Here is a 24,650-nt window from a genome sequence, read left to right as displayed (position 1 = left end):
TATAATGCCTCAGTGGCAAGTCTCAATATAGTTCAATATTGAATTCATTTTTGATTCACACGCACTAATGCCGTAAATTAATAAAGTGAGGGGATTTCTTTTCCCTTCGCAAGCCATTCAGACTTAAAAAGTAAAACATCATTTCCGTTATCCAGTCATCACTCGCGACACCCCGACGTCCCGCGCCCGCTTCTCACTGAAATTATGCAGGCGTTCCCCAATGAGATAAACTTCATCGCGAATGTTGGTGCGCCAGGCCGCCACTCGTCTCAGAATTATATGGGAGAGACATACGGACAGCACAATCAACAGTGTGGTGGGGTAGGCGTAGCGGTAAATATTAGGCTGCACTCCGGTGCTAGAATAAAAGAATGACCAACGCACAATGAACCCAAATGACAATGGCAAAGTGACAGCAGCGGCGGTAAACAAGAAAAATGGAATGGCCAGGGCTCGAGTAGCAAGGCTAGCACTGGGTTTCAACCAGCCATCCTTGAAAATGCCATTGATCACAGCAGCGGCCCAGGAATGAGGTTGCCACAGAGTCAACTTGATGGCCATCTGAACATATAGCACGCCGAGCGCCCAGTCTTGAACCACATGAACCACATGCGACTGTCCATCTCCAAAGAGGGTGTGCGCAGGGATCAATATATAGAGTTCAGTGAGAAGCGCGAAGAGTGATGGGAGGATAATGATGGCAACGGTGACGAGGTAAACCAGCCGAGCAACGTGCATCACGAGCTCCAGGCTAATCTGGCCTGCCTGGCGAGGGGATCGAAGATATACACCGGCATGCTCTCGCGCAACTTGGAATGCAGTGCGAGAGTGGTAGGCCAGGTAGACAAACGCACCAACTACACAAAGGCCACTAGAGAAGGCATAAACATCGTTCACCGGTGCCGAATTAGACGAGTATGACATGATAATTCTCCGACCAATGATCAGCGGAACAATAGTGATGCCTACTCCAGTAGTGGCGGCAAACAGCCAAATCAAGAGGATAAAGGCAGCGATCCGAGTCCGGAAGAAAGGAGGAATGTATACCTTGGTGAACATGATACTGGATCGTCCGTGTAGCCCATCGGCAAGATCTGGCTTTCCGTCGACACGTTCATTATCCTCGGTGACGTCCAAGAAAACACGGTTGCCTTTCGGGATGCGGACCTGGTCTGAACCAGGGGCTCGCACATATCGACCATCGCGCAGGAAATAGACATCACGGTTTTCCTGCTCGGCTGCAGCCCGTTGATCATCACCGATGACTGGATGTTCCCAATCACCCTTGCTGCCAGACAACAGGCCCCACCACGACTTTCGGACATGGTAACCTTCTTCCTCCAGGTGTCTTTCCGGAAAGAAAAAGTTGCTGAGGCGCAGGAAATGAGCGCATTTGTGGAACCACCAGTCATACAATTCATGCAACCCCTCCGATGGTTTGAAAGATTGGATGACTACCGGTAGCACGAAATTATAAAACAAAAGGTCAACCGGGAACTCGAGCATTGGCGCACTGGCCGACCAGTGGATCGGGAGAACGTCATCGAGTGCAAAATGCAGGCCCCAAACAACTCCTCCTAAACAGACAATAACCAGTGCACCATAAACAAGGGCACTGAACCCAATCTTGCGAAGCTGAGTGGTGATGCTCCTTTCGAGAACATCGCGTATCGGGTGGAAAGTCGGATCATCGGGGTCGCGGATGAAGTCTGTGCTCGGCGAATTAGCATGACGATGAAGCTGGCAAATATTCAAAACCACTTACAAAGGACACCACTCCGTAGAATCTTCCGGCACATAGAGACGAATAGGGCAAAGTGGAACATGTAGCAAGTGCCAACGAACCAATGCACGAAAAGGGATGTGAGGGGCGAGGCGGCTGTGAACGCAACACGAGAAACGACCGTAGCCTCAGAAAAGAGCGGGAGTAAAGCTAGATCAAGAAGACTGCCGCAGTACAGAGGGAAGACAATCATCTCAATTCCGATGATGAGAATGACTTTCATGACTCCCCCGGCTTGGATAAGCACTTCAGCAACTAGACCCTCGATTCTTTGACCACCGTTGGCGCGTGTCATTAGCCCAGTGATCCGGAGATATAGGAGCCCAATCATGGATGCAAGGACATAGCCCATCAAAATGGCAATGGCACGATCCTTGGAATCCCAGACCGCCAATTCATAGTCAACGGTCGCTGCTGTTGAGGCAGCTTTTGCTGCGCTTGCATTCATCAACCTCTTTCCTAATATAGACGAGAAGGCTGATTTGCCGAAATCGATGAATTGCTGTTGGACTTGACCGGCGTAATGCATCAGGTATGAAATATCGAATTCAAATGACAAGGCACCTGGTACGCCTAGCGTCACGATTCGGAGTGGTAGGTCGTGCACAATGAACTTCACGGTGACAAATACAGACTGGCAGACAGCACTGAAACGAGCCTGGTGTAGCTTGAGCGCTTGGTGCGAGAGAACTGAAAACATTGGTATGTCAGATTCGTGAAAGGCCAGAAACGCTTTAATAACCTTGTTCAAACGGCGACTGCTAGCTTCTATGAGAGAAAGCGATGCACTGGTGACCGATTTGTCGCGAGGAATCCATTCTCCGATGGGAATAAGTCCACCGAGTGGACTTAGTAGAACTTTGAACACAAACGTGAACCAGTACAACGCATATCCCACAACACCAATAAGTGTGTCGAGAGCGACATTCGCGACGACTTCGACCGCAGTGATAGGAACACCAATGATCAGTTCCAATGGGTTGGCCAACAACACTAGGGCAATTTTGCCCCAGAGGTAAGGAAGCCATATACCAATGGCAACTGTGAAGGCAATTAGAAGGGCACAAAAGACGCCATTTTGGAACAGTCCGAAAATAGGACCTTGCATGCCGATCAGGTCCATAATTCCTTCAAAATCATCGCCTTCGATTGCTTCCATGTCGTTAGGGTCCAACCCAACTTGCGCGGCCGCAGCAGCATCAGCTTCTGCTTCGCCTGGTTCGTTCATCATGCGGTTTGGTAGGGGCACAAATGGGTCTTCTAAAGCCGGGTCCTGAACGATGTGCTCCTCATCCTCGGGGACTAAATCATCTGCGTCCCTCTCTGCCGGTGTGATGTCACCCCAGAACCAATCAATAATTCTCTCGGCAATGGCTTGTGGTGGTCGATTGGCCGCCTGTTCATTGAAAGCGGGAGTATCGTTGGCAGCAATGGGCGACTGATTGTCCGCGACTGTACGTTCACCCTCGACATCTTGTTGATGGCCATTGAAACTTTCCTCTCCAGCATTGAAGACATCGCCACTGTCAGGAAGTTCCCCGTCGTCCGCATCCTGGGGCCGGTTAGACGGTCCTTCTGGAATGCCCCTGTTTATGGTGGCTCCGGTCATGTCATTTACAATCCAATCAAGATCGTCCCCGTGAGCCTCTTCCCGGAGGATGCGCAGCATTTCATCATGGTTGCCATGAGTCCGAGCCACCAATTCTCGAAAGGCTAGGGCCCTAGCAGTGGGAGCGGAATCGTCAGTTTCAGTTTCTGGGTTGAGGGCATCGAATTCTCGTGCATCGGTCTCAAGGCCGAAAGGACCATCTTCCGAATCGGTCCAAGATGGAGCTGGGGAGGGCGGACGAAAGTGCGGCGGATGATCATGGTCGAGCTCATGGACCTCAGCATTCTCATTGTTCGCTGGATTCTGGGCCTCGGCAAGAGCGGGTTCTGGATGTCCGAATCCACCTTCCTCGGCAAATCGTTCATTAATCCGATTGTTGGCATTGGCAATCAACTGGAGAGCCGCCTCGCGCTCTCCTTCTGCGATATTGGCCATGGGTTGCTGTTGAACAACCCACTCTCGGATTAGGAAGAGTAGGATGAATGCCACAACCACAAGAAGTGTTATCAGCTGGCCCTCCAATGTATCGATGATCATGTTGTTGATCGTGGGATACGGCGTCAGAGAGTTCAGAAATTTGACATCCGAAAGCCATGATGGGTACCGTAGTTTGGTTGGGCTAGCCGCAGCGTTGCTGTCTGCGCTATTTTGCCCGACGGTCGAGGTGAATGCGGGTATGAACAGAGTAGGGACAAGCTTCTTTATCACGGTAAGCATGAGGGGCTCGCCGGCTGCAAAATCAAGAATCGATGGCGGCGCCGAAGGTGCAGCAGTGGCAGACGAGATAGCCGCACTGGAAACCGTTGAGACCGCGCCAACTACAGCAGCATTGACAGTGCTGCCGTTTGAGAGCAGTTGTCCAAGTCCTTCTTTGGTAGCTTGTGCAGCCTGGACCCGAGCATTTTCAGTGGCAGACCAGCGGCCATCGGCAAGCCAAAACAGTGCTCTCCAAATTGCGCGCATGGACCAGGGTAACCATCCTAGCCAAACGAAGGCGACAAGAACAAATCGCATCCAAGTAAGCAATGAGCGGAAGCATTGGATCAAAGCTTGCTTTAGAAATAGAGGCGCGGGAAGGCTCTGGGGCATGTTCGGGTCGTAAAGCTTCGTAAACCGAAATGGCGTTTTACACAGCTCACAGTGTTTCTTCTGCGAATGCGACAACCATTCCACGAGACAAATTTGGTGAACAAATTTGATACTACCGCTGCACTTGCACGGATAGAACAACGGCTCTTCATCTGTAGCTTCGCCGTGACATATCCGGCATGTGTCTAGGTCGTCGAAACCCTTTTCCCTTTCGTCGTAGGCTGGGTCGTTCATTACGTCGGGGAACGCGGCGGAATTCGCATGGTTGCGAAAATTACTATCCGCGCCTTCCATGGTGAGATTTGCGTCGAATCGACGGTGATAGTTGTTCAGTTGTTCACCATGTTCTTAGACAAGCGGGTTGGTGAAGGCGGGCGTAAACATGCGGAAAGGCTTGGGTTTTCAGGCAGTCCAAGTTAGGCTGAAGGGAACAATCAGTATATAGAGCCTTGCCATTTGGGGGCAACATTTGCTAGCACCAACCTTGTAATTATGCAGATCATGAAAGTAACAAAGCCATCAGTTCAACCTGTTTCGATTCTCAGTCCACAATTCGCTAAGCTGAGTAAGCTTGATCAACATTACATAAATTACACTATAGATTACACATTCATGTAGAATATTTGCCGTATTATTGTATATGCATTACGCCTGGCCACCGATGACCTCACTGAAACTCCAACAGAATAATCGTCCCTGATTGTGTCATATTGAGAGGCCCTTGCTCTCGTTTAATACTCTGCATTTCCCTCCCAGTTTCGATCTCGGTTCTTTTTAACTCCCTCCAAATTAGCATTTCTCTCAAGCCTAGGCATCTACTCGAAATATCTGACCGCGGCCCGTGAAAGTCTAGCGCCAAGACCGACGCGAGCATTCCCGTCTACAGCTAATTTGCTTTACATCACTTTCAAAAGCTACAATATCACCTACCAATATTCGAATCGGCCGTTGAGCTTCTTTCCCAATGCGGTAATCCTTTTTCAGCCAACTTGATTCAAGCGTGGAAGGGAAGTCCTCCGCTAACTAAGGCGGCCCACCTACAATTCACAAATCGCGTGGCCTCGCAAAGGGTCAGCCACATACAGAATGGTAGTGAAAGAGAATGGCCAAGTGGTAGAGGCCACCAAACCAAACGGCCCAACCCATATTGAAAGGCCACGGAAGAAGGGCTATGCACGATGGACCATTGGGCTTGTCGCTAGGTGAGTGCTGCCGTTATCATGGTATTCATAGGGTAATACTAATATTTGAACTTCTTAGACTGTGTATATGGTACGCGCTCATCACGCCCTTTCTCAGATGCCCTGCCGACCTTGCAAATCTTACGGAAACGTCCCCTCGAGTCTGCAAGCCTTATCTGATCGCTCGTTCGCACGTCGATCCTTATATCACGCCATATTATGATATGTATGCTGCGCCTTACGTTGACCAAGCTCGCCCATACGTAAATGTGCTCAACCAGCGGGTATACTCCCCGGCATCAAAGGTTGCCAAATCGGGATACGAGAAGTACGGTGCTCCCGCTTTGGAACAAGCTCAGGCCTACGGGGTTCAGCAATGGCAACTCCAGGTCACACCTCGACTGCAGACAGCTCAAGGTAGAGCCCATCAGCTCTATCTGGCTGAAGTGGACCCATATGTTCAGCGTGGCGTTTCTGCTGTTTTGCCATATTATCAGAAAGCCAATACCGCTGCGCTCTCTGTTTACTGGGGCCATCTGGTGCCTTTCTACACCCATTCCAAACCTTTCATCGGAAAAGCTTACTCCACAAGCCATGGCGTTCTGGCAACCCAGGTCATGCCTGGTGCGCAGTATATTTGGTCCTCTCTGGTCTATTTCGCCAACAGCTCATTGTGGCCGCATGTGACCGGTCTATACTCCGAGCAAGTGGAGCCTCAATTGGTTAAAATTGGCCAGCGTTTAGCGAGCTACAGGGAGGGCAAACGACTTCGCGCCGTTGTAGAAGAGTTGGACAGGTGAGTAAAGCAAAATCATATGCTCAGACCTTTCTATATTTTTACTGACCCCATCACCAGCAGCTCGACCGTACAACCTGCTACCACCTCGGTCACCCAATCCGAAGAGAAGCTGGCTATAAGCACTGTGACCTCTACATCCACTACGGAGGCACCCTCTCAACCCACCTTGACCCCTACTGAGCAAGCACAGCAGGCCCGTGATCAGATCGACTCTGACCTTGAGCGTTGGCAGAAAAAGTTTTCTCTTGCCGCTGATAAGGGCGTTGAAGATCTTGAGCAGCGCATTGTTGAGATCGTCTCTGCTCTGGTTTCAAGCAGTGCCAACAGCCATGGCAAGAGTCTTTCTACCGCGCTCCAGTCAGTTTCTTCTGAACAAATATCATGGATAAAGCAGCGTATCAATGAGCTCGCAAAATCAATGCCAGAGGAAGATGCTCCTCTCATCGAAGAGTCCACTTCCAGTTTGCTTGTCAAGGACATTCGAGTATCTGCCATCTCAGTGAGAGATCGTGCTCATGCCTTGCGAGAGTGGTCCAACTCGTTTGAAGAGGAGCTTGTTCGCCGCGTAACTGCCGCGGTCAACTCCACCCTTGATGTTCTCGACAGCATCCGTGATTTAGGGTTGCAAGAAATTGGCATGCGCTGGGCCTGGAATGATGGTGTCACATACAAAGATTGGGCTAAGTACCATGCCCTCAAGGCCCAGCTCGAGGAATGGCGCAATGAAATCCGGCATATCGGCCTGAACCACAACTCTGTGTCAAAGGCCCGCGTTGTGGCCAATGAGATCTTGGACAGTGGTATGCATGACGCCGAAGAAGCTGCCAAGGAACTTATTCGATTGAAGGATGTCGGTGTCTGGAAAATCGCCGCTCGCGAAGTTAGCGATGATTTCGAAACAAGGACTGGAGAACCACCGAGACCTCAGCCCCCGGCTGAAGTTGAGGAACTTGACGAAGAAACCACCGCTGATCCTGACCGCTTTGAAACAACCTCGGAGTTGAACTCGGCGACTGCCTCTGAGGCGACCCCTGCGAATACTCTTAGTCCCGATGCTCCTTCTGCTGGACTCGATGCTGAACATCTTGATAACGAGGACGAGTCATCCATGGCTGATGATATTGTGGTGGAAGACGAGCCCTCTGTGAGGCCTGCCTTCGGTGTTGCGGCTGCCGAAATAAACTCGCCCCAAGTACCCATTCTTGATGACGAAGACCACGAGGATGCGCTCCACAACTTGGCGAGCAAGGTTGGTGATACCTACGCTGAAGCAAGCAATGCTGTTAGCGAAGCCATCTACGGTGTCTCAGAAACACCTGGAGTCGGCGAGAAGGCAGCTTCCTTAGCTAGTGACCAGTACGCTCATGCCTGGTCCGCCGCCTCGGGCGTTCTCTACGGCACTCCATTGAGTCCTGGTGAGAAGGTCGCCAGTGCTGCGTCTGAAAAATACAGTGAGGCTGTTGCCGCGTAAGTAGCATGAATTATCCCAGCTTCTGTATAAGTACATACCCCCAAAAATGAATCCTCACTAATTGAATACCGTGGCTACAGTGCATCATCGGTCATCTACGGGAGCCCAACACCAGTGGTTCAATCTTTGTTTGGCGATGCGAGCTCAGCATTTGCTGATTCTACTGCTCAGGCCAAATTCCTCTATGAGATTGCAAAATCCCAGGTCCTTGCCCAGATGGCTCAATCCAGCGCTCCCGCTCATGTCCAGCTTTTGGCCGCTATTGAGTCGGCCTATTCTGGGTCCCTCCAATATGCCACTGATAAGCTGGACTCGAATCTCAACGCTGTTTGGGCCACCCCGACGCCATCTACTGCCGGGCCTCTAGTCCAGATTTCTTCTATCGCATCATCTCGGTTGAACCAGGGCCTCAGCCTGGCATCTGAACAACTAGCTCAGGTGCATCAAACCGCAACCCCCACAGGCCCCTCTGGTCTAGAGCCATTTGTTCTCGACGCACAGCGCCGCTATTATGAGGCTGTTGGTTTGGCTCATGACCACTACACTGTCTTTGTTTCCGCGGCATCCGGTGCTGTCTATGGTTCCCCAACCCCAACCCCAGCTCCCGGGGTTTTCAATGGAGTCATTGAGGAAGCTGGCTCTCGATACGAACGTGCTTCCTCATTGGCTTCTGCCAGTCTTGCCGCGGTCGTGGCATCAGCAAGTTCGGTTGTCTCATCTGCGGACGACGGCAAAATGCAGAGCATCATCGATGATGCTTCATCTAGATACAACGCTGCGATTTCCGCAGCTTCCTCCTCGCTCTCTTTAGCTTCCATATCCGCTAGCTCGGCTATCTATGGAACTTCTACGGGCCCCCTGGAATCCCTGTCCAGTCAAGCATCTGCAAACTGGGATATCCTTGTTTCTCAAGCTAGCGAGCAAATCTATGGTGCACCAACACCCTATGCACAGCAACTGGTGAACAACGGGGCTGCTCGGTTTGAGGCAGTTCAGAACATTGTGTCCGAACTAATGGTGGGCAAGCAGCCCTCTTTTACCGAGAGTGTGCTCAGCAAGCTCCACGCCGCATACGAGACGCCTTACCCGGTTGCTGCAGTATCATCTGCTTCAAGTTACATCAATGAGGCATATGGATCTGCATCTTCAGCCGCCGCTGCAATCGTTTCCGAAGCTCCAAGCATAGAAGAAATCATGCAACATGCGAATGACCAACTCCATGCCGCCGTCAACGCTGCCAGTATTGGTATCTATGGAACTCCCAGGGGCTCCTATGACCAAGCCACAGATGCTGCGGCTGATATTTACTCGACGGCAGCTGCGCAAATCAGCAGCGCTGTTTACGGCAAGGAATCCAGTTACATTGATGTCGCCAAGAACGCCATCGAGGATATCCAATCCAAAGCTAGTTCTGCCATTTATGGCGAGCAACCCAACGCAGTGGAGAGCGCCACAATCCGTCTCGCCGGTGCCGTTGAAAGCGCCAAATCACGCTTGGCTGACCTAGCCGCCAGTGCTAGCAGCGTTGCGTCCGAGGCAGACGAGACCGCCGCATCCCACGTCGATGATGCGACTAGCAGCGTGAAGAGTGCAGCTTCCTCAGTCAGAGATGAGCTGTGACCGATATGATCCGCAGCATCTCATTACGACTTTTGTTTCCTCTTTCTCTTTCCCACTCTTGTTTCGGGTTAGAACACTTCGCTCCAAGGACACTCCATGTCTTGGGCATGCCTCATGCGGCTCCCGATGCATTATTCCCCACATATTTTGTCACAACAACCACACTTTAATGACCTGCCACATGCACAGTTTTTTTTCGGTTTCTATGTCATCATCTTGCTTCATCTACGGTCACTTCCTGGTCGGAATACGAGGCTTGGCAAGAAGTGATATCTGTCGAGTACATAATGAATGAATGGAAGTTTTTGCAATATCGCAAGCAAATGGTTGACCCGCAACAGCATTTTACATATCTGCATGTTATATGTGTTTGAATGAATTTGTGTTTTTAATAAGTATGAGGCAAGGTCCTGCGTGTCTATGAAGCCATGTTGAGCTATTTTCATTTCTTCATCCCTTTCCAAGGTTTCATAAACCACAATTCTACATAAACTACGATTCTGGTATGGTCCTCGCTGATTTGACTGAAAGAGTTTTGAAGTTTGTGGCACAGGTTCCTCAATTTTGTACAGCACAATGTTGTACATATATATATATTCACAACGAGCAACCTTGGAAGTTTCAACGTCACTGGAAACACCCGTATTGCCTAGTACCTGCTTGTATGGATGTATATATTGGACGCGCCCTAGAGTCTGACAAGATAATACTCACATAGTTGAATAAGTGACCATAGAGTAAGATCGTAATGGTGACCTAGTAAGGCGTGTATAAGTCAAAGTCTGTTGGTGGTTTAACAAGTTGATGCTACTGCAAAGGCATGTGGACTCCGTCTAAGTAATTTGTATGTCCACAGAGAGGGATTATCAGCTGCCAATTTCTGACTACAGGAAGTTATTATGTGGTATATTCGAACACGAATGAACACCTTATGACAGCAACTTTATGAGCTTTAATTATACAACATGCTTTGTACATTTCGACACCTCAAGCTGATCACCTGTACTTCATAGACGAGCCTCTCTTTTCTTTCTTCATCTGTGTCTTGCTCTTCGGGGCATCGACCTCTTCGCCTGCACCGCCACCCATTCCGGCGAATCCCTTCTTCACGCCCATGACGGTAGTATAGGCGGCATAGACAGAGTACAATGGAATCACAGTCCATAGCCACCAAGCGCGATCATTGAAGAGACAAACAGCGACGATGCATCCTTGTGTCCAGTAAAGGACATCCCACATGTACTCCGTTAGCCCAGTTGCATTGAGATCTTCACCCGCAGAGCGGAGAGAGCCATCGTCGTTATACCGGGGTCGGCCCATGCGGTCGAGGTAGTATTCAATGGCAAGAGTTGGAACCCCCAAGAAGAAGTAGGGCTTAAGGGATCGAGGCCGCTGGAAGGTGAAATGCAGCACGAGGAAGAGCAGGTGCAATGCGGCGGAGATGAGGTGAGTACGACTGAGGACAGCGCTATTGCGGGTCGCCAGGGATTTCGCAGCTTTCTAAGACTTGATCAGATATGTTCTTTTCCTGCGATATTCAAGGTTGACCTGGAATCGGAGTGTACAACCGCTGCAGGTTACCATGTTCAATACATACCTGGGCCATGATTGAATATGATCACCAAATGATCCCCAATCTGATACTGAATGAAGTCAAATATCAGCTCGAAAGGATCAAGATCAATTCTCCAAGAGAAGTCAATCCTGCAAATTGAGATAATCAATCTAGATCTGAGGCTGAGTGGAGAGAGAATGACAGCTGCACATCGGATGATTGTTGCCCCCCAACATTCACCGCCCTACGGCAGAAACGACAAAGACCGGCGACCAAAATAACAGAAAGAACGGTAGAAGCTCTATAACTTTTGGTGCATTTCTTTACTTCTTTTCTATTTTTTAATCTGTTGAAATGCCCTGGACTCGCTGAGAGACCTATCCTGCGTCTGCAGATGACGTAATCAGATATTCACTTCTTTCTGTCGTTCATCCTCTTACCATTTCCGGCTTGGGTTTACATTCCACGTTCCACACCTGCAGGCGTATCGAGATCTGCTACTGCATCCAGACGAAGCTGTGAGGGCATCGGAAATCGTTCCTGTCCATGTCTTGTGGGAGTTGTTGGATTATTCCCTCGCGCTACAACTCACTCGATCGCGTCGCTGTTTCCTCCCCGCGTCTCGGAGGACACCAACAAAGGCGCTGGACATTGATGTGATATTTACGCTGAGCAACCGACCCTTGCAATCGCATCATTGCCTCAACTTTCGATCTAAATCCCCATAGCCGTCCACTTTGCCCTGCGCTGTCGCATAACGTGCCCTGGACCCCTCACCATGGCCCTGTCCACCGGACATGTTGCCAGCCAGCTACGGCACCTCATTTACTACCAACTTGACAATAACCTCATTCGAAATGCGCTTTTCCTTGCGGCGCGCCTCCATGCTTATGAACCGCGATCATTCGAGGCACAATATCTGCTGGCCCTCTGCCACCTACATAATGGAGAAGTGAAGGCGGCATTTGATGTCAGCCAGGTTTCGGGCTCACGCGGACTACATGCCGGTTGTGCCTATGTTTTCGCCCAGACGTGTCTAGACTTGGGAAAACACTTAGATGGCGCCACAGCTCTGGATCGCTGCAAAAACCTCTGGGTTTCCAAGAACCACTGGAGTAAGCGCCAACAATCCTTTCTCTGACGCCGAGTCCATAAACTAATGATATTGCAGATAAACACAGTGAAACTCAGCGACAGCATCTTCCCGATGCTGCAGCCGTTTACTGCCTTCAGGGAAAACTTTGGCATGCCCATAAAGATCTGACCAAAGCAGTTGACTGCTACGTGGAGGCACTCAAACTGAACCCCTTCATGTGGGATGCATTCCTCGGGCTATGCGAGACGGGTACGCTTTACCTTTGTACTGCAGTTGAGTCTTCTTCTAACGCGATAGCAGGTGTTAATATCCGAGTGCCGAATATTTTCCAACTGAGCCCAGAATTGCTCGCAATAATTTCTTCATCCCCCGAGGAATCAGCCAGTGCGCCGGACAACATGGGTTCCGGAGAAGGAAGATTCCCCCTCCACCCCCCGGTAATCCTGAGTCTGACCCTTTCATGGTCTCTGCCTCCCGTGGCGAGCCGGACATCACATATGGGAGCGCTGCTCTCTGGGAAAAGTTAAATGGAAGCTCCGTCAATGTTTCATCGATAGCGCAGCCAGTATTTCAAGACGGAATGGAAACCCCAGGCGGACAAAGCAGTGGCTCTGAAGAATTTCGCATTGCCAATGGAGTGACCGACCCGGATTCTACATGGGAGGCACCCTTGGCCCCGGCCCGAAAGACGCGCACAATCCAAACCATGAGCCTCGATCATACCGGGCAACCTCCACCGCGGATGCGCCCAACAGGTATCCGACCCAGACATAAAACGCGCACAGAACCAGACTCTCTGCCCACTGCTCCAATGGAAAGAGAACCCACTCTTACATCAAGATTTGGCGACCGCAAGCGCACAGTCTCCGGACAAGTCGCCCACCCCCTCCCCCAATCACAACCAATTGAACCGGGTGCTCCTCAGCGCCGAAGCGTTCGCTTATTTAATCAAATCAAACCAACCACCAGCAAGCTTTCAAACAGCACTCTCACCGGCAGAGATGGCCGCGAAATGAAAAAATTGAGAGGAGTGTCCTCAAAAAGCCGGACAGGATCCGTACCTACTGTTGGTCGTGTCGTAAGTGGCAATCGCAAACCCATGGAGGCACCCGACAACGATGGTAAAGATCATCGTAACGGCTTACTGCAACCTCATAATGCTGTTCCTCCATTGCCTAAAAATGCCGAAAAGACAAAAGAGATTGAAGCCTTGGATTGGCTTCTGGGTCTTTTTAGTAAACTTGCATCTGGTTATTTCTCATTAAGCCGTTACAAGTGCCTAGACGCCATCAGCGCCTTCAATTCACTTTCCCAAGGGCAGCGAGAAACTCCTTGGGTTCTTTCTCAACTTGGCCGGGCCAACTTCGAGCAAGCAAGCTACACAGAAGCCGCCAAATATTTCTCCCGGGTCCAGAAATTAGCCCCATCTCGCTTAGAGGATATGGAGATCTACTCAACCGTTTTATGGCATCTGAAGAGTGATGTCGAATTGGCCTACTTAGCACACCAACTTCTTGAAGCTGACCGACTATCCCCTCAGGCATGGTGTGCGATTGGTAATTCTTTCTCTCACCAACGGGATCACGATCAAGCATTGAAGTGTTTCAAGCGTGCAACAATGATTGACCCAGAGTTTGCATATGCCTTTACACTGCAAGGACATGAGTATGTTGCCAATGAGGAATACGACAAAGCACTGGAGGCTTATCGTCACGGCATTAATGCGGACAGTCGACACTACAACGCATGGTATGGACTAGGTACAGTGTACGATAAGATGGGGAAACTTGACTTTGCCGAGCAGCATTTCCGAAATGCAGCCAGCATCAACCCGACGAACGCGGTGCTCATTTGCTGCATTGGTCTGGTTTTGGAGAAAATGAACAACCCCCAGGATGCTCTAGTTCACTACGGCCGAGCCTCTTTATTGGCTCCCCATTCGGTCTTGGCCAAATTCCGCAAGGCGCGAGTGTTGATGAAGCTACGGGAATATAAATTCGCTCTGGCGGAATTAAAGGTCTTGAAGGACATGGCGCCAGATGAGGCAAACGTGCACTTCCTTCTGGGCAGGCTGTACAAAACGCTCCATGACAAGGCCAATGCTATCAAACATTTCACGGCGGCCTTGAATTTGGATCCAAAGGTATGTTTTAGCCTTTACCCCCCTATTCCATCGCAATCTCTGACATTACCTCAGGCAGCACAATACATCAAGGACGCAATGGAGTCGTTGGACGACGATGACATGGAGGATGAGGACATAGCGTAGACCTGTGACGTTCTAGGTCTTTCTTCTGGGTTCCTACGGAGGCCCTTTCTTACGAACTCGGCGTTTGAGGGTCTCTTTGCACAGCATCACTGTGGAGTTTTCTTTTCCAGGTTTAGATCTGGCATCAAGGTGTACTGTACATTAGTTGAATGATTTCCCTGACATGCATCACGAGATTGGTGTTTGCATAATCCATTATTGTTGGAATACCTCAAATGATTGACCCTATAATCACAAGATCCTACATGTGTGTGAGTGCTTGTATACTCCCCGCTTTCCCCCGCAAGTGCATATCTTCCGGTGACACCGTCATCTGCGCATGCAAGGCGGTGAGTCGGCACCAATGTTTACAAGTTGGGGATTGAGCGGGAGAGTAAGGCAGAAAAACGTACTCAACGTTTCCTGTTCTCCGACTGACTCTTCCCCACAGTCATGGAGTCTTGGATTTGATCTACTATTCTACTTCTCCCTTCAACTTCTCCCTTTCTATTTCTCTTTCGGTTTGCCTGAGACCGCGTCGAACCACATTCGTGGGCTGGGTGTGCCCCATAATAACGAGTGAATAAAGTACGTCCCTACCATTTGAGTTATAATATCCGTCCTCTAATTGCATTCAGCTCTTCTTCACTTACTTAACAACCGTCACCATGTCTTTCGGCTCTTGTATTGTGTCAGGCGTCAGTTACTTCGTGGTAGTGACTGTGTCTCTCTTTGCTATCGGTCAGAAAGTACCCCGCGCCGCCTTTGTCGCTCGTTGTCTTGCCTCCTATGGCTCCCTCCTCCTAGTTGCAGCGTACGGCGTGATCGCCTCAATCTGCCTGCGGCTAGTTGGATATGGACGTGTCTCGCAATGGGCAGCTGGACGAGGCTTTAAATGGCTGATGCGTTTCACGACCGGCGTCAAGTTCGAGATCGTTGAAGGCGAAGAACACCTCACCACACGTCCGGCCGTCTTCATTGGAAATCACCAGACTGAGCTGGATGTGTTGATGCTTGGCTGCGTATTCCCACCATACTGCAGTGTGACTGCCAAGAAGTCTCTACGCAACATCCCCTTCCTGGGCTGGTTCATGTCTCTTTCGCGCACTGTCTTCATTGACCGTGCTAACCGGGAGACTGCTCTCAAAGCCTTTGATGGCGCTGCTGCTGAGATGCGTGATCACCGCCAGAGTGTCTTCATTTTCGCCGAAGGCACTCGGAGTTACTCCGACGAGCCCACCCTTCTGCCTTTCAAAAAGGGTGCTTTCCATCTGGCTGTCAAGGCCGGTGTACCAATCGTACCCATTGTGACGGAGAACTACTCACATATCTTATCGCCTCGTGCCTGGCGTTTCAACTCTGGCACTATCAAGATCAAAGGTTGGTGATGTCAAAAGTGGCACTAGACGTGTGGAGGATAGAACTAATGAGTTTACCAGTGTTGCCTCCCATTCAGACTCAGGACCTGACTTCAGGGGATGTGGATGGCTTGACGCAATCCACGCGTGAGTCGATGCTCAAGACTCTTGTTGCAATGTCCCACGCGCAGAAGAACGAGCTTGATTCCTCCCACACCAACGGTGTTTCTAGCGCTATCGAGATTTAAGCGCACAAATAAAGTTGCTATAGACCTCACGTGCTCTTCGCCATCCTCACGCTTCCTGATGTGTGTCCCAGGTTGACACAACATCTGGTCCTCAAAACGAATGTCTACAATAGCAAACAAACCCCCAAGCAACCAGCTGACTGCAGTATATCTCGTCCAATCGGTACATACCCAATGCCTTACGAATTTGTGGAATCTTACGGACCTCTGGCATCGCTTTTATACTGCACCGGCCAGGGACTCGCCGCACACTCGACTTTGGCATACTCTCCCCTTTCCCACGCTTTTCGGTTCTCCCTTTCCCCCTCTGCAATTCGGGATGTATATATTTTTAGCGCGAACTCATAGCATGACCCGGCTCCCGTTGGACACCTTTTTTTAAAGCTTTTTTTATACTTACTGGCTTTCCTGGTCCATTAGATAGACTTGGGGGTTGTGGAGGTTTCTTTTTCTACAAACAGATTGTATTCTACGCTCAGAGATGATTTGATTTAAGTGTTTGAATTCAGAAGTTCGAAACTCGTAACCTAAATGGATTTGTGAAATGCGTGACCTGCGGAAGTATAGCTGAACCAAGAACGTGCCCTACAGGAACCTGAATTGGAAACTAGATGACCAAAAAATAAGACTTTGATCCTGATGAGGGTGCAAAGAGAATATTCATTCCTGCTGTCATCAATCACACATGAATCAATCGCTAATCACAACAAGAATAATACACAGAATGTGGTAAGTAGGAAATCACCGCCCCGAAAATCCGCTCAGATACGAAAGAGAGGATGAAGATGATATGCAATTGCGAGAGATTCGAGGGATGGGTTTCTAGCAGATAAGGATTCAAATTTCAAGAGAAGTGATGCCAGCAGCCTGAAAATCGATGTCGCTATGGAAAGAAACGGAGTCAGCTGTTGGCCCAGGCCATCGGACTGGATCCAGTTGGTGGGTTGGGAACCAACATACGCAAAGATGAAGTGGGGATTCTGCGGGTGCTTGCAGCGCCCCTCGGCACAGGGTCGGATGTCAATATCAATGTCAACTTCTTGAATGGGCAGCCAGGGGTCACTGATAGCCGATTGCGCGCGCCAGGGGTCTCGGTCCCCAATTTCTCGGCCTGCGATGGGTGCGATGCGAATTTTCTTCAATTCTTGTGTGGAATCGCGGAACATGATGAATCCAGGCAGGTGATGATTGTCCCAGTTGGTTATTTCACTAGACACAGTTCCGACATGAGAGCCGGAGGCAGCGGTGGCAACCAAGTAGTCTTCCTCAAAGGAGATGAGCTGGAGGCGCACGTGTTCAACCGGATCACCATTCAAGGTGACTTTTATATCAGTATAGGGTGAGCCCCAGTGACGCACGGAGCGTGCAATGGCAAAGGCAGGGTTGGCAGACGGCTCAGGCCCATGCAAGCCGGTCGAGGACCCTTCAGATGCGCGCGATGAAACATAGCCTGGGGGAATGACATTGGAGAACTCAAGATCTTTGATCCAGGGGGCTATGAGGCCGTCTCCGGTCATTTTCAAGTACGCCTCTTTCAGAGCCCAGATCGAGTAGAACAGCCTAAGGCCGTAGCGAGCAAGGACTTCTTCATCAATTTTACTCGGATCAATATCCGTCAGATTACGTTGGTAAGCCATTCGAAGGGTCTCAAGAGGATTCTTGATGGTGTGAAGTTCATTAGGCGAGAGGACCTCACTGAAGACCTCCACGAAAGTTGTCAAATCGGCAAGAGTTTTCGGAGGCCGATCGTTGCGCCGACGAGAGGGTTCATCCACACAAGCAATGTCAATACCGACACGAGGAGGCGCTTTGCTTTCAGCTTCAACACTGTTTCCGGCGCGCGTGCCTGCCAGCACAGTAATACCAGCCTGGTGACTGACATTGAAATCAACAGTTGAATCGTAAAACGGGCGTCTTTCAGGATCAGGAGTGCGCTTTATCTCGATATCATCCCAGCGAGCACCAGTAGCTTGATGAACAAAATAGTATTTCAAGAGCTGGGAAGCCAGGGACATGCGCTTGTCTGAAGTGTGGAAGTACTTTTTGACAGCTGTTTGGTCAGACGGGGTCAGAGTTTGGACCAAGGGAAGATCAAAGCCTTTGTTCTCCCAACGTCTGGTATCAATGAACCATCGAACCAAAGTCGGCTGATGGAGCATAGATTGATCAACTTTCTCCCTGTTTGGTTCCTTGGACAGGTCATCTCGGGTGATCGTGTTGTACCCCATCTCTGGCTTCATGGAACGTTATTGATCGAACATTGGCCATAGCATATCCGATGGGGGGTGCTCACATATGCTAATTTTTCGGTAACCATCGTAACAAAGCCAGAAGCTCTATCCATAGGGGATTAATATGCCCCAATAAGCCCTATACCCAGACAGAGGGGCATCATTACCCCAAGAGATAGTCAAGCTTATCGTGTGATTGTGTTATCACCACGTGAGGATAGCGAGAGTAATCAGATCGATAAGAGTTCACGTGGAGATGAGTTTTCCGCCGGAAAGTTAAAAGTCACGTGTATTTAAAGAGTCATATCAAAGAGTCGGGGCAAAGGACATTCTACAATTCATATATTCAAAAATGACTATCACCGTCGGAGTCCTAGCCCTGCAGGGTGCATTCTTTGAGCACGTACAACTGTTGAAGAAGGCAGCCGAGCAAGCGCCTCCATCGGAATGGCACTTCATTGAAGTACGGACGCCACAAGAGCTGGCAACATGCGATGGTCTAGTCTTGCCTGGAGGAGAGAGTACCACCATGTCATTGGTTGCAGCAAGATCAAATATTTTAGAACCATTGCGGGAATTCGTCAAGTAGGTGGTTTGATCAACATATAAACTTCCGATCTAACACCATGCGCAGAGTGGATCGCAAACCAACGTGGGGTACCTGCGCTGGGCTCATTTTGCTGGCCGAATCTGCCAACAAGACCAAGAAAGGCGGGCAAGAGTTAATCGGTGGTCTTGATGTCCGAGTGAACCGAAACCATTTCGGTCGACAGACTGAAAGTTTCCAAGGCCCATTGGATCTGCCTTTCTTGGGTCAAGATGCTCCTCCTTTCCCAGCAGTTTTTATTCGAGCTCCCATTGTCGAAAAAATCCTTCCTCACCATGAGGGTGTTCAGACAGAAGAAGTTCAGCAAGAAGATGTTGTCGTGGCACCATCACGACAGGCGCGGGACTCAGTGGCGCAAGCAGCGACAGCTGAAAAGGTCGAGGTACTGGCCACATTGGTGGGACAGACAGCTCGTTCAGCCACAGAGGGCCAAGATGGCGACCCCGACAAAGAAGTTGGAGACATTGTTGCAGTACGACAAGGCAATGTCTTCGGTACTAGCTTCCACCCAGAGCTGACAGGCGACGCAAGAATCCATACTTGGTGGCTTCGTGAGGTGCAAGCAGCTGTGCTGAAGCGGAACAAATTGAAGCAATAGACTATCGTTAGAAGGCGGAGAAAAAAGACACTTGTAAATAGGGTATTTGGTGAATAGACATTTCCTGTTCTGCTAATTGGATTCACCTCCCATAGAGTAACGCCATTGCTTTTCCAAGCCAGTACTTTTCCATTATGCCCCGACCTACCTTCCGGCACCGTATTCATCCTCCTCACGTTGGCGCTGCTCGTCGTAGGCGCGACCATATCCACCACGGCCTGGATCGTATTCCTCGCGGTATTCATCACGCACTTGACCACCAGATTTTCCTCGTCTGTGAACTTCGTCAGTCGCCTCTACTTGTCAAACCCAAGCGCAATGATCACGTACCCGAACTGCCGTCCTTCCTCAAATCCGGGGTCGAGATCTGTGCGAATAATCCGCTCATCCAGCTTGGTTCCTCCGACATATTTCAAGCAATCCAGCGCATCCTGGTGGGTATAATATTCCACGAAGCAGAACCCGCAGGGTGTCTTGTTGAAGCGATCGAGGCCCATCACCAGTCGCTTGATCTCGCCGCACCTGTGCGATTGAAATTAGGGATGATCAATACATATTCGAATGTACTTTCTCACTTAGCAAAAAGTTCATGGATTTGCTCCTCTGTGGTATAGAAAGAGCTTGCATTTGTCAGTAACATGAAATGCGTTCAAGCTGATAGCATGGGTGCATACAGATTTCCCACATAGAGAGTAGTCGCATTCTTGAGCTTGTCGTCAGGCTTTTCCTGTTGTTGTTCCTCCTCCTCGTTGTATCTGCGTCGCTTGTTCTAGGTATGATTGGTTAGCCCTTGCCCATCCGAGCTGTTTTCCACGTAGTGAAAGCGCATTAAAGGGCAAGGACTTACTTTGCCAAAGTATGCGCTGGGTCGGTCCAGCCGATCGACGGTGTTTACAGACAGTAGACTCATGGTGAAAGAATTAAAAATATTGAGAGAGAAAAGGTGGTCGAGGATGTCGTTGACGGATCAAAGAAGCTCGGAGCTCTGAGAAAGATCTTGGCACAAGAATTCCACTCCGCATCAACAACTTTGCTTTCTTTTCCACCTTTAGCCGCGCTACCACTTTGTCTGCTATTTCCGACCCTCGCAGTATGGTCTGAATATTTTTCATAACTAGCTCCCTATTCTAATTTTCCACTTCTGAGCGCTTTCAATGCCCAAGGTCAACAGTTATGCGCCTGCCTGGCTGTGCCGGCCCTCGCCAGGCGCAAAGTTCCTGTCCAACAGTTCAGTCCCAAGTCCAGCACAGGACCTGCAAACTGGATATAAGACACCCACGAAAACCGGAGCTACGCGAACAATTGCAAAGAGAGGAAATGAGGTGTTCGCAGTGATTGACAACGAGATCCGGTGGTCCAACCTTTCCCGACTGAAAGATCAATGGCAACAACAAATCAAGCAGAATCAGGGATCTGACGCTCAGGCTGATGATGCAGCCGATAGTACCGAGATTCCTCCATACAGGGTATGGAGCTCAGGCTAGACTCAAATCGTTGTAAACTTGATCGCTAACTTTGCGCAGGTTCTAGCAGTGCCTGTGTATGGACTCATCAAGCAAATCATTCCCTCTCCGAATGGCGCCTTTCTCGCGATTGTCACCGAAAACACAGTTCACATCTCCGTTCTCCCCGATTCAGCTCACCTTTCTTCTTCCGACTCCGATTCAATTCGACTCAAGACCTACCAGTTAGGACCGACGACCCATGTCATTCCAGAGGCACCGGTGGTTTCTGCTTTGTGGCATCCATTGGGCTTGCACAGTAACCTAGGTGGATGTATCGTCACTGTTACTGCTGATGCAGCGGTGCGCGTGTGGGAGTTGGATCGGAATAATCACTGGTCATTCGACCAGCCAACTCTGGCAATCGATTTGAAGAAACTAGTCGACGGAGCCTATTGTGATCAGGACTTTGCCCCTTCTGGATTTGGCAAAAACAAGGGTTTCTCCGCCGATGTTATCGATATGGAAGTCGCGTCGGCCTGTTTTGCCGGCAACGGGAACGAGAAAGAAGATGCATGGGCTCCTATGACCCTGTGGGTGGCTATGAGACCCGGTGATCTCTATGCGCTGTGTCCTCTCCTGCCCTCCAAGTGGCAGGCCCCCTCCACGACCATTCCTTCGCTCTCTGCTGCAATTGTTCCGAAACTCAGTGCTTTGGAACAGGACCCCGAGGATTCAGACGAGGAACTCACTGCCTGTCGGCAACAATACGATTGGCTGTCTGAACTCGATGAACAAGAGTCTTTCGAGGTACCATCCAGCGCTAAAACTCTTCAAGGCGCAGATGTGTTCACTCGCCCGGCAAACCCCAGCAGCATCCCTAGGCTGCAAGGACCTTTCCGTTTCGATACTGGCGATGAGCTTGATGATTTAGATCTCTGTGATATTCTCGTCATTGCTGCTGGGCTGAACGTCGAAGATCTTATGATGGGCGAGGAAGAAGAATTAGCCGTGGAAGCCGCAGATCAAGAGAAGCTCTCTGCCACAGTTGTGGCTCTTACCAGCGCAAATGGCCGTGTCCATATATGTCTGGAGCTCGATGGCGTCGAGGGACAGTGGCTACCGAAGGCCAAAAAGAATGCATTCCGAACGCCTCTCTCGGAGCCCGCTGATCTGGTCTTGGTGGAATCTTTAGATACTCTCAAGAACCCCGAGGAATCAAGTACATGGCCCACTTTCACGAGAGATGCCCATTCTCGATACTCGTTCTTTGTTACGACTTCAATGAACGTGGTATTCCTATCCTTATCTGGGTGGGTTCAGCGACTAGAAGCTGAGCTGCAGGCCGAAGACACCGCAGGATCTGCTTTCCGTCTTCAAGTTCTTTGCGATGGAAACGTCACCAAGCGAGAAAGGATCTTACAGGTAGCGGACACCGATATTAACACCCAAACAGAGCATCTTGCCTCGTCTTTGGTCTTTTACGACTTTGACCTTGGCTACCTGCTACTCACCTACCATCCGTCCAACCCCTACGCTGCCGTCATGGACACACCAGAAGATTCTCTCTCGGTAGCACTGGACAAATCGATTTATGAGCCCAGGAGACCCACGCCAAGCTTACCTGTTTTGCCGCCAAGCCGTGCCCCATACCAAGTTCCTGCCATTTTCTACGCCAGTTCCCCCTTGGATTCATTTGTTGACAAGCACGTTCCACACCGCCAGCGCCACACACTCAAAGAGCAAGTGCGCCTGTCACCAGCAACATTGGATCTTGTGGCTACTGCCCACCGCATTCTATCCGCTCATACAAATGCCCTTGAGCGTGCTGCCTCGGATCTCTTCCGCCGATGTGAACGGCTGCAGGGCGAGATGCAAGACCAACTGAAGCAACTTTCAGACGTTGCAGAGCGTGTGAAGGGAATTACGAGTGAAATTGGCGAAGACGGCTGTCACAAGGAGGGCGTCCGGACTGGAGAAGCCCTTGATAAGAGACTCCAAGCTGCCAAAGACAAGCAAGGTGAACTGAACCGCCGGTATGAGGCTTTGCGCATGAAGGTCCTGAATTCAGGCGGACGTCCATTGAGTGAGAGGGAAAAGGCTTGGGTCAACGAAGTGAAGACATTGTCCGAATCCTTGCGGCCCAGTGGCGATCAAGAAGACGACCAACAACTGATTCCACGAATCGAAACTGTAAGTTTGTCTTCCATGACTCCATTTTCGAATATTCACACTTTACCTAGGTCAAACGCCTCGCCCTGGATCTCATGGCCCAAACAAAGTCCATATCTACCAAGATGCCTTCTCCAGAACCCGGGAGTCCGGTTTCATCCGGCAGTCACCCTAAGGTACCGCAAAGACTGCAACGTGCCATGGTTGCTGATGCGATGAGGATGGTTGAACGAGAGTGAGTCATTGCCTTGTAAAATTGCTTGTCGCAGAGCCAAGACTAATATTTTCTAGGTCCGCTGTTATTGATGCCATTACCTCGCGCTTGGAACGACTGAACACAAGTTTGTGAAGTTTCTAGCCTGTCGCAAGGGTTTCAAACCTTCTGCATGTATGTCATATCATGAGCCTCGGTGTCAACATTAAAACGAGTAGCTCTTTGGTTACAAAGCCATTTGCATCAAACATCTAGGTAAGCTAGATCTAGGTTACCAATTAGGGTTGGACATGTTAAAGTTGGTCTGTATCTCTCGCTCTCCATGTCTAGGTAGCTTCAATAATAGTTTTTCTTTTTACGAATCATCATATCTCACAACATCTACCGTATTAATTCTACTTTGGTGCTTTTGCTATTGATCAAGGAACAAAGCTGTTTCCATGAATGACACACGGACTTTTGTAAAAATTTTGTTATATATCTGAAACCTTGGTTTGCACTACGCACAGGTGATGTTTCAATTGCTCACTTGCTCCCACTCCTCGTAGTACTTTAGTGATTCATAAAATTCCAATGAGTCGTCCTCTTAGCGTTCAAGAGGGGGTTTGTATCTTATAAAAGATCCCAGCATACTGTAGTAGGCATGTTCGTCTCTCCGCTGTTCTCTGGATTGGTATCTTTCTCATCAAGTGTATGTCTATCCAAGATTTTTTCGTCAAAAAAGTCAAGGAATCCTTCACCAAGAGTCGTCTCTCCATTTAAAGTATCATCACCGCGGGCTTGTTCCTCCAGGTATTCTTTGCAGGAAACAAATGACTCCGTATCCGACTCTTCTTCGCACAAAGCAATTTTCTGTGCCACTTGACGCCTTGCTCGGCAATTCCTCCACATAGAGGCAAGGCTCACCGGGTCACAAACTCGGCTCAAATCAAAATTGTTGTCTTCTGCAATTGGACATAACTCCGAGTAGATTTCAGCATACAGGAAAGGGGTAGCAGGACGTGAGCAATTGGATAGTGGGAACTCTGCAGCTTCGACATAGTTTTCTTCAACTGTGGAACTAACATCGCTCTGGTCTGTGTTTGTTTTGCTTGCGCAGCTCGATTCCTCTCTGTTATAATTTTCTCTATAGTCGGTATTGTCGCAAGTCTTCTCCTCTCTCAACCTCTTATCGCCTCTCGCCCAACACTCTGCACATGTCGCTGCGTGCGACTCGAGTGTTATCATTCGTGGGCCCCAGCATAGGAACATGTCCGGGCACAATGTAGGGGGTCTGTCCCAAATGCAACCGCAAATGGTATATTTGCATGTCCAGAACAGGCACATTGC

General features: G+C 49.8%; 8 protein-coding genes across 8 annotated transcripts; 4 read left to right on the top strand and 4 right to left on the bottom strand.

The window, feature by feature from the left end:
* Positions 1–147: 147 nt before the first annotated feature.
* On the bottom strand, positions 148–4,775 carry N7529_004866 (E3 ubiquitin-protein ligase SSM4; the record flags this gene model as incomplete). Its single annotated transcript, XM_057240393.1, has 2 exons — positions 148–1,709; positions 1,766–4,775. 2 exons carry the CDS (start codon positions 4,773–4,775, stop codon positions 148–150), a joined length of 4,572 nt encoding a protein of 1,523 aa, XP_057099688.1.
* Positions 4,776–5,567: 792 nt separating this feature from the next.
* Positions 5,568–9,552, top strand: N7529_004865 (uncharacterized protein; the record flags this gene model as incomplete). The annotated part of the gene is made up of 4 exons (XM_057240392.1): positions 5,568–5,683; positions 5,742–6,458; positions 6,519–7,928; positions 8,013–9,552. 4 exons carry the CDS (start codon positions 5,568–5,570, stop codon positions 9,550–9,552), a joined length of 3,783 nt encoding a protein of 1,260 aa, XP_057099687.1.
* A 996-nt stretch (positions 9,553–10,548) lies between these two features.
* On the bottom strand, positions 10,549–11,158 carry N7529_004864 (SND2/TMEM208 family protein; the record flags this gene model as incomplete). The annotated part of the gene is made up of 2 exons (XM_057240391.1): positions 10,549–11,052; positions 11,150–11,158. 2 exons carry the CDS (start codon positions 11,156–11,158, stop codon positions 10,549–10,551), a joined length of 513 nt encoding a protein of 170 aa, XP_057099686.1.
* Positions 11,159–11,885: 727 nt separating this feature from the next.
* N7529_004863 (anaphase promoting complex subunit bimA) lies at positions 11,886–16,057 on the top strand (the record flags this gene model as incomplete). Its single annotated transcript, XM_057240390.1, is given in 5 exon segments — positions 11,886–12,222; positions 12,279–12,640; positions 12,652–14,346; positions 15,090–15,831; positions 15,891–16,057. 5 exon segments carry the CDS (start codon positions 11,886–11,888, stop codon positions 16,055–16,057), a joined length of 3,303 nt encoding a protein of 1,100 aa, XP_057099685.1.
* A 761-nt stretch (positions 16,058–16,818) lies between these two features.
* Positions 16,819–18,297, bottom strand: N7529_004862 (4'-phosphopantetheinyl transferase family protein; the record flags this gene model as incomplete). Its single annotated transcript, XM_057240389.1, has 1 exon — positions 16,819–18,297. The coding sequence occupies one exon, from the start codon at positions 18,295–18,297 to the stop codon at positions 16,819–16,821; it is 1,479 nt and encodes a 492-aa protein (XP_057099684.1).
* A 343-nt stretch (positions 18,298–18,640) lies between these two features.
* On the top strand, positions 18,641–19,493 carry N7529_004861 (pyridoxal 5'-phosphate synthase glutaminase subunit PdxT; the record flags this gene model as incomplete). The annotated part of the gene is made up of 2 exons (XM_057240388.1): positions 18,641–18,873; positions 18,923–19,493. 2 exons carry the CDS (start codon positions 18,641–18,643, stop codon positions 19,491–19,493), a joined length of 804 nt encoding a protein of 267 aa, XP_057099683.1.
* Positions 19,494–19,637: 144 nt separating this feature from the next.
* On the bottom strand, positions 19,638–20,403 carry N7529_004860 (nuclear cap-binding protein subunit CBC2; the record flags this gene model as incomplete). Its single annotated transcript, XM_057240387.1, has 5 exons — positions 19,638–19,767; positions 19,824–20,015; positions 20,069–20,113; positions 20,168–20,262; positions 20,341–20,403. 5 exons carry the CDS (start codon positions 20,401–20,403, stop codon positions 19,638–19,640), a joined length of 525 nt encoding a protein of 174 aa, XP_057099682.1.
* Positions 20,404–20,647: 244 nt separating this feature from the next.
* N7529_004859 (uncharacterized protein) lies at positions 20,648–23,456 on the top strand (the record flags this gene model as incomplete). The annotated part of the gene is made up of 4 exons (XM_057240386.1): positions 20,648–20,959; positions 21,017–23,128; positions 23,179–23,342; positions 23,399–23,456. The coding sequence occupies 4 exons, from the start codon at positions 20,648–20,650 to the stop codon at positions 23,454–23,456; spliced, it is 2,646 nt and encodes an 881-aa protein (XP_057099681.1).
* Positions 23,457–24,650: the final 1,194 nt, after the last annotated feature.

The sequence above is a fragment of the Penicillium soppii genome (genome assembly GCF_028829465.1).
Source record: "Penicillium soppii strain IBT 18220 chromosome Unknown utg000004l, whole genome shotgun sequence".
In the NCBI taxonomy this organism is placed as follows: domain Eukaryota; kingdom Fungi; phylum Ascomycota; class Eurotiomycetes; order Eurotiales; family Aspergillaceae; genus Penicillium; species Penicillium soppii.
Note: the sequence above shows the minus strand (reverse complement) of the source record. Positions and strands in the feature narration are given on the sequence as shown.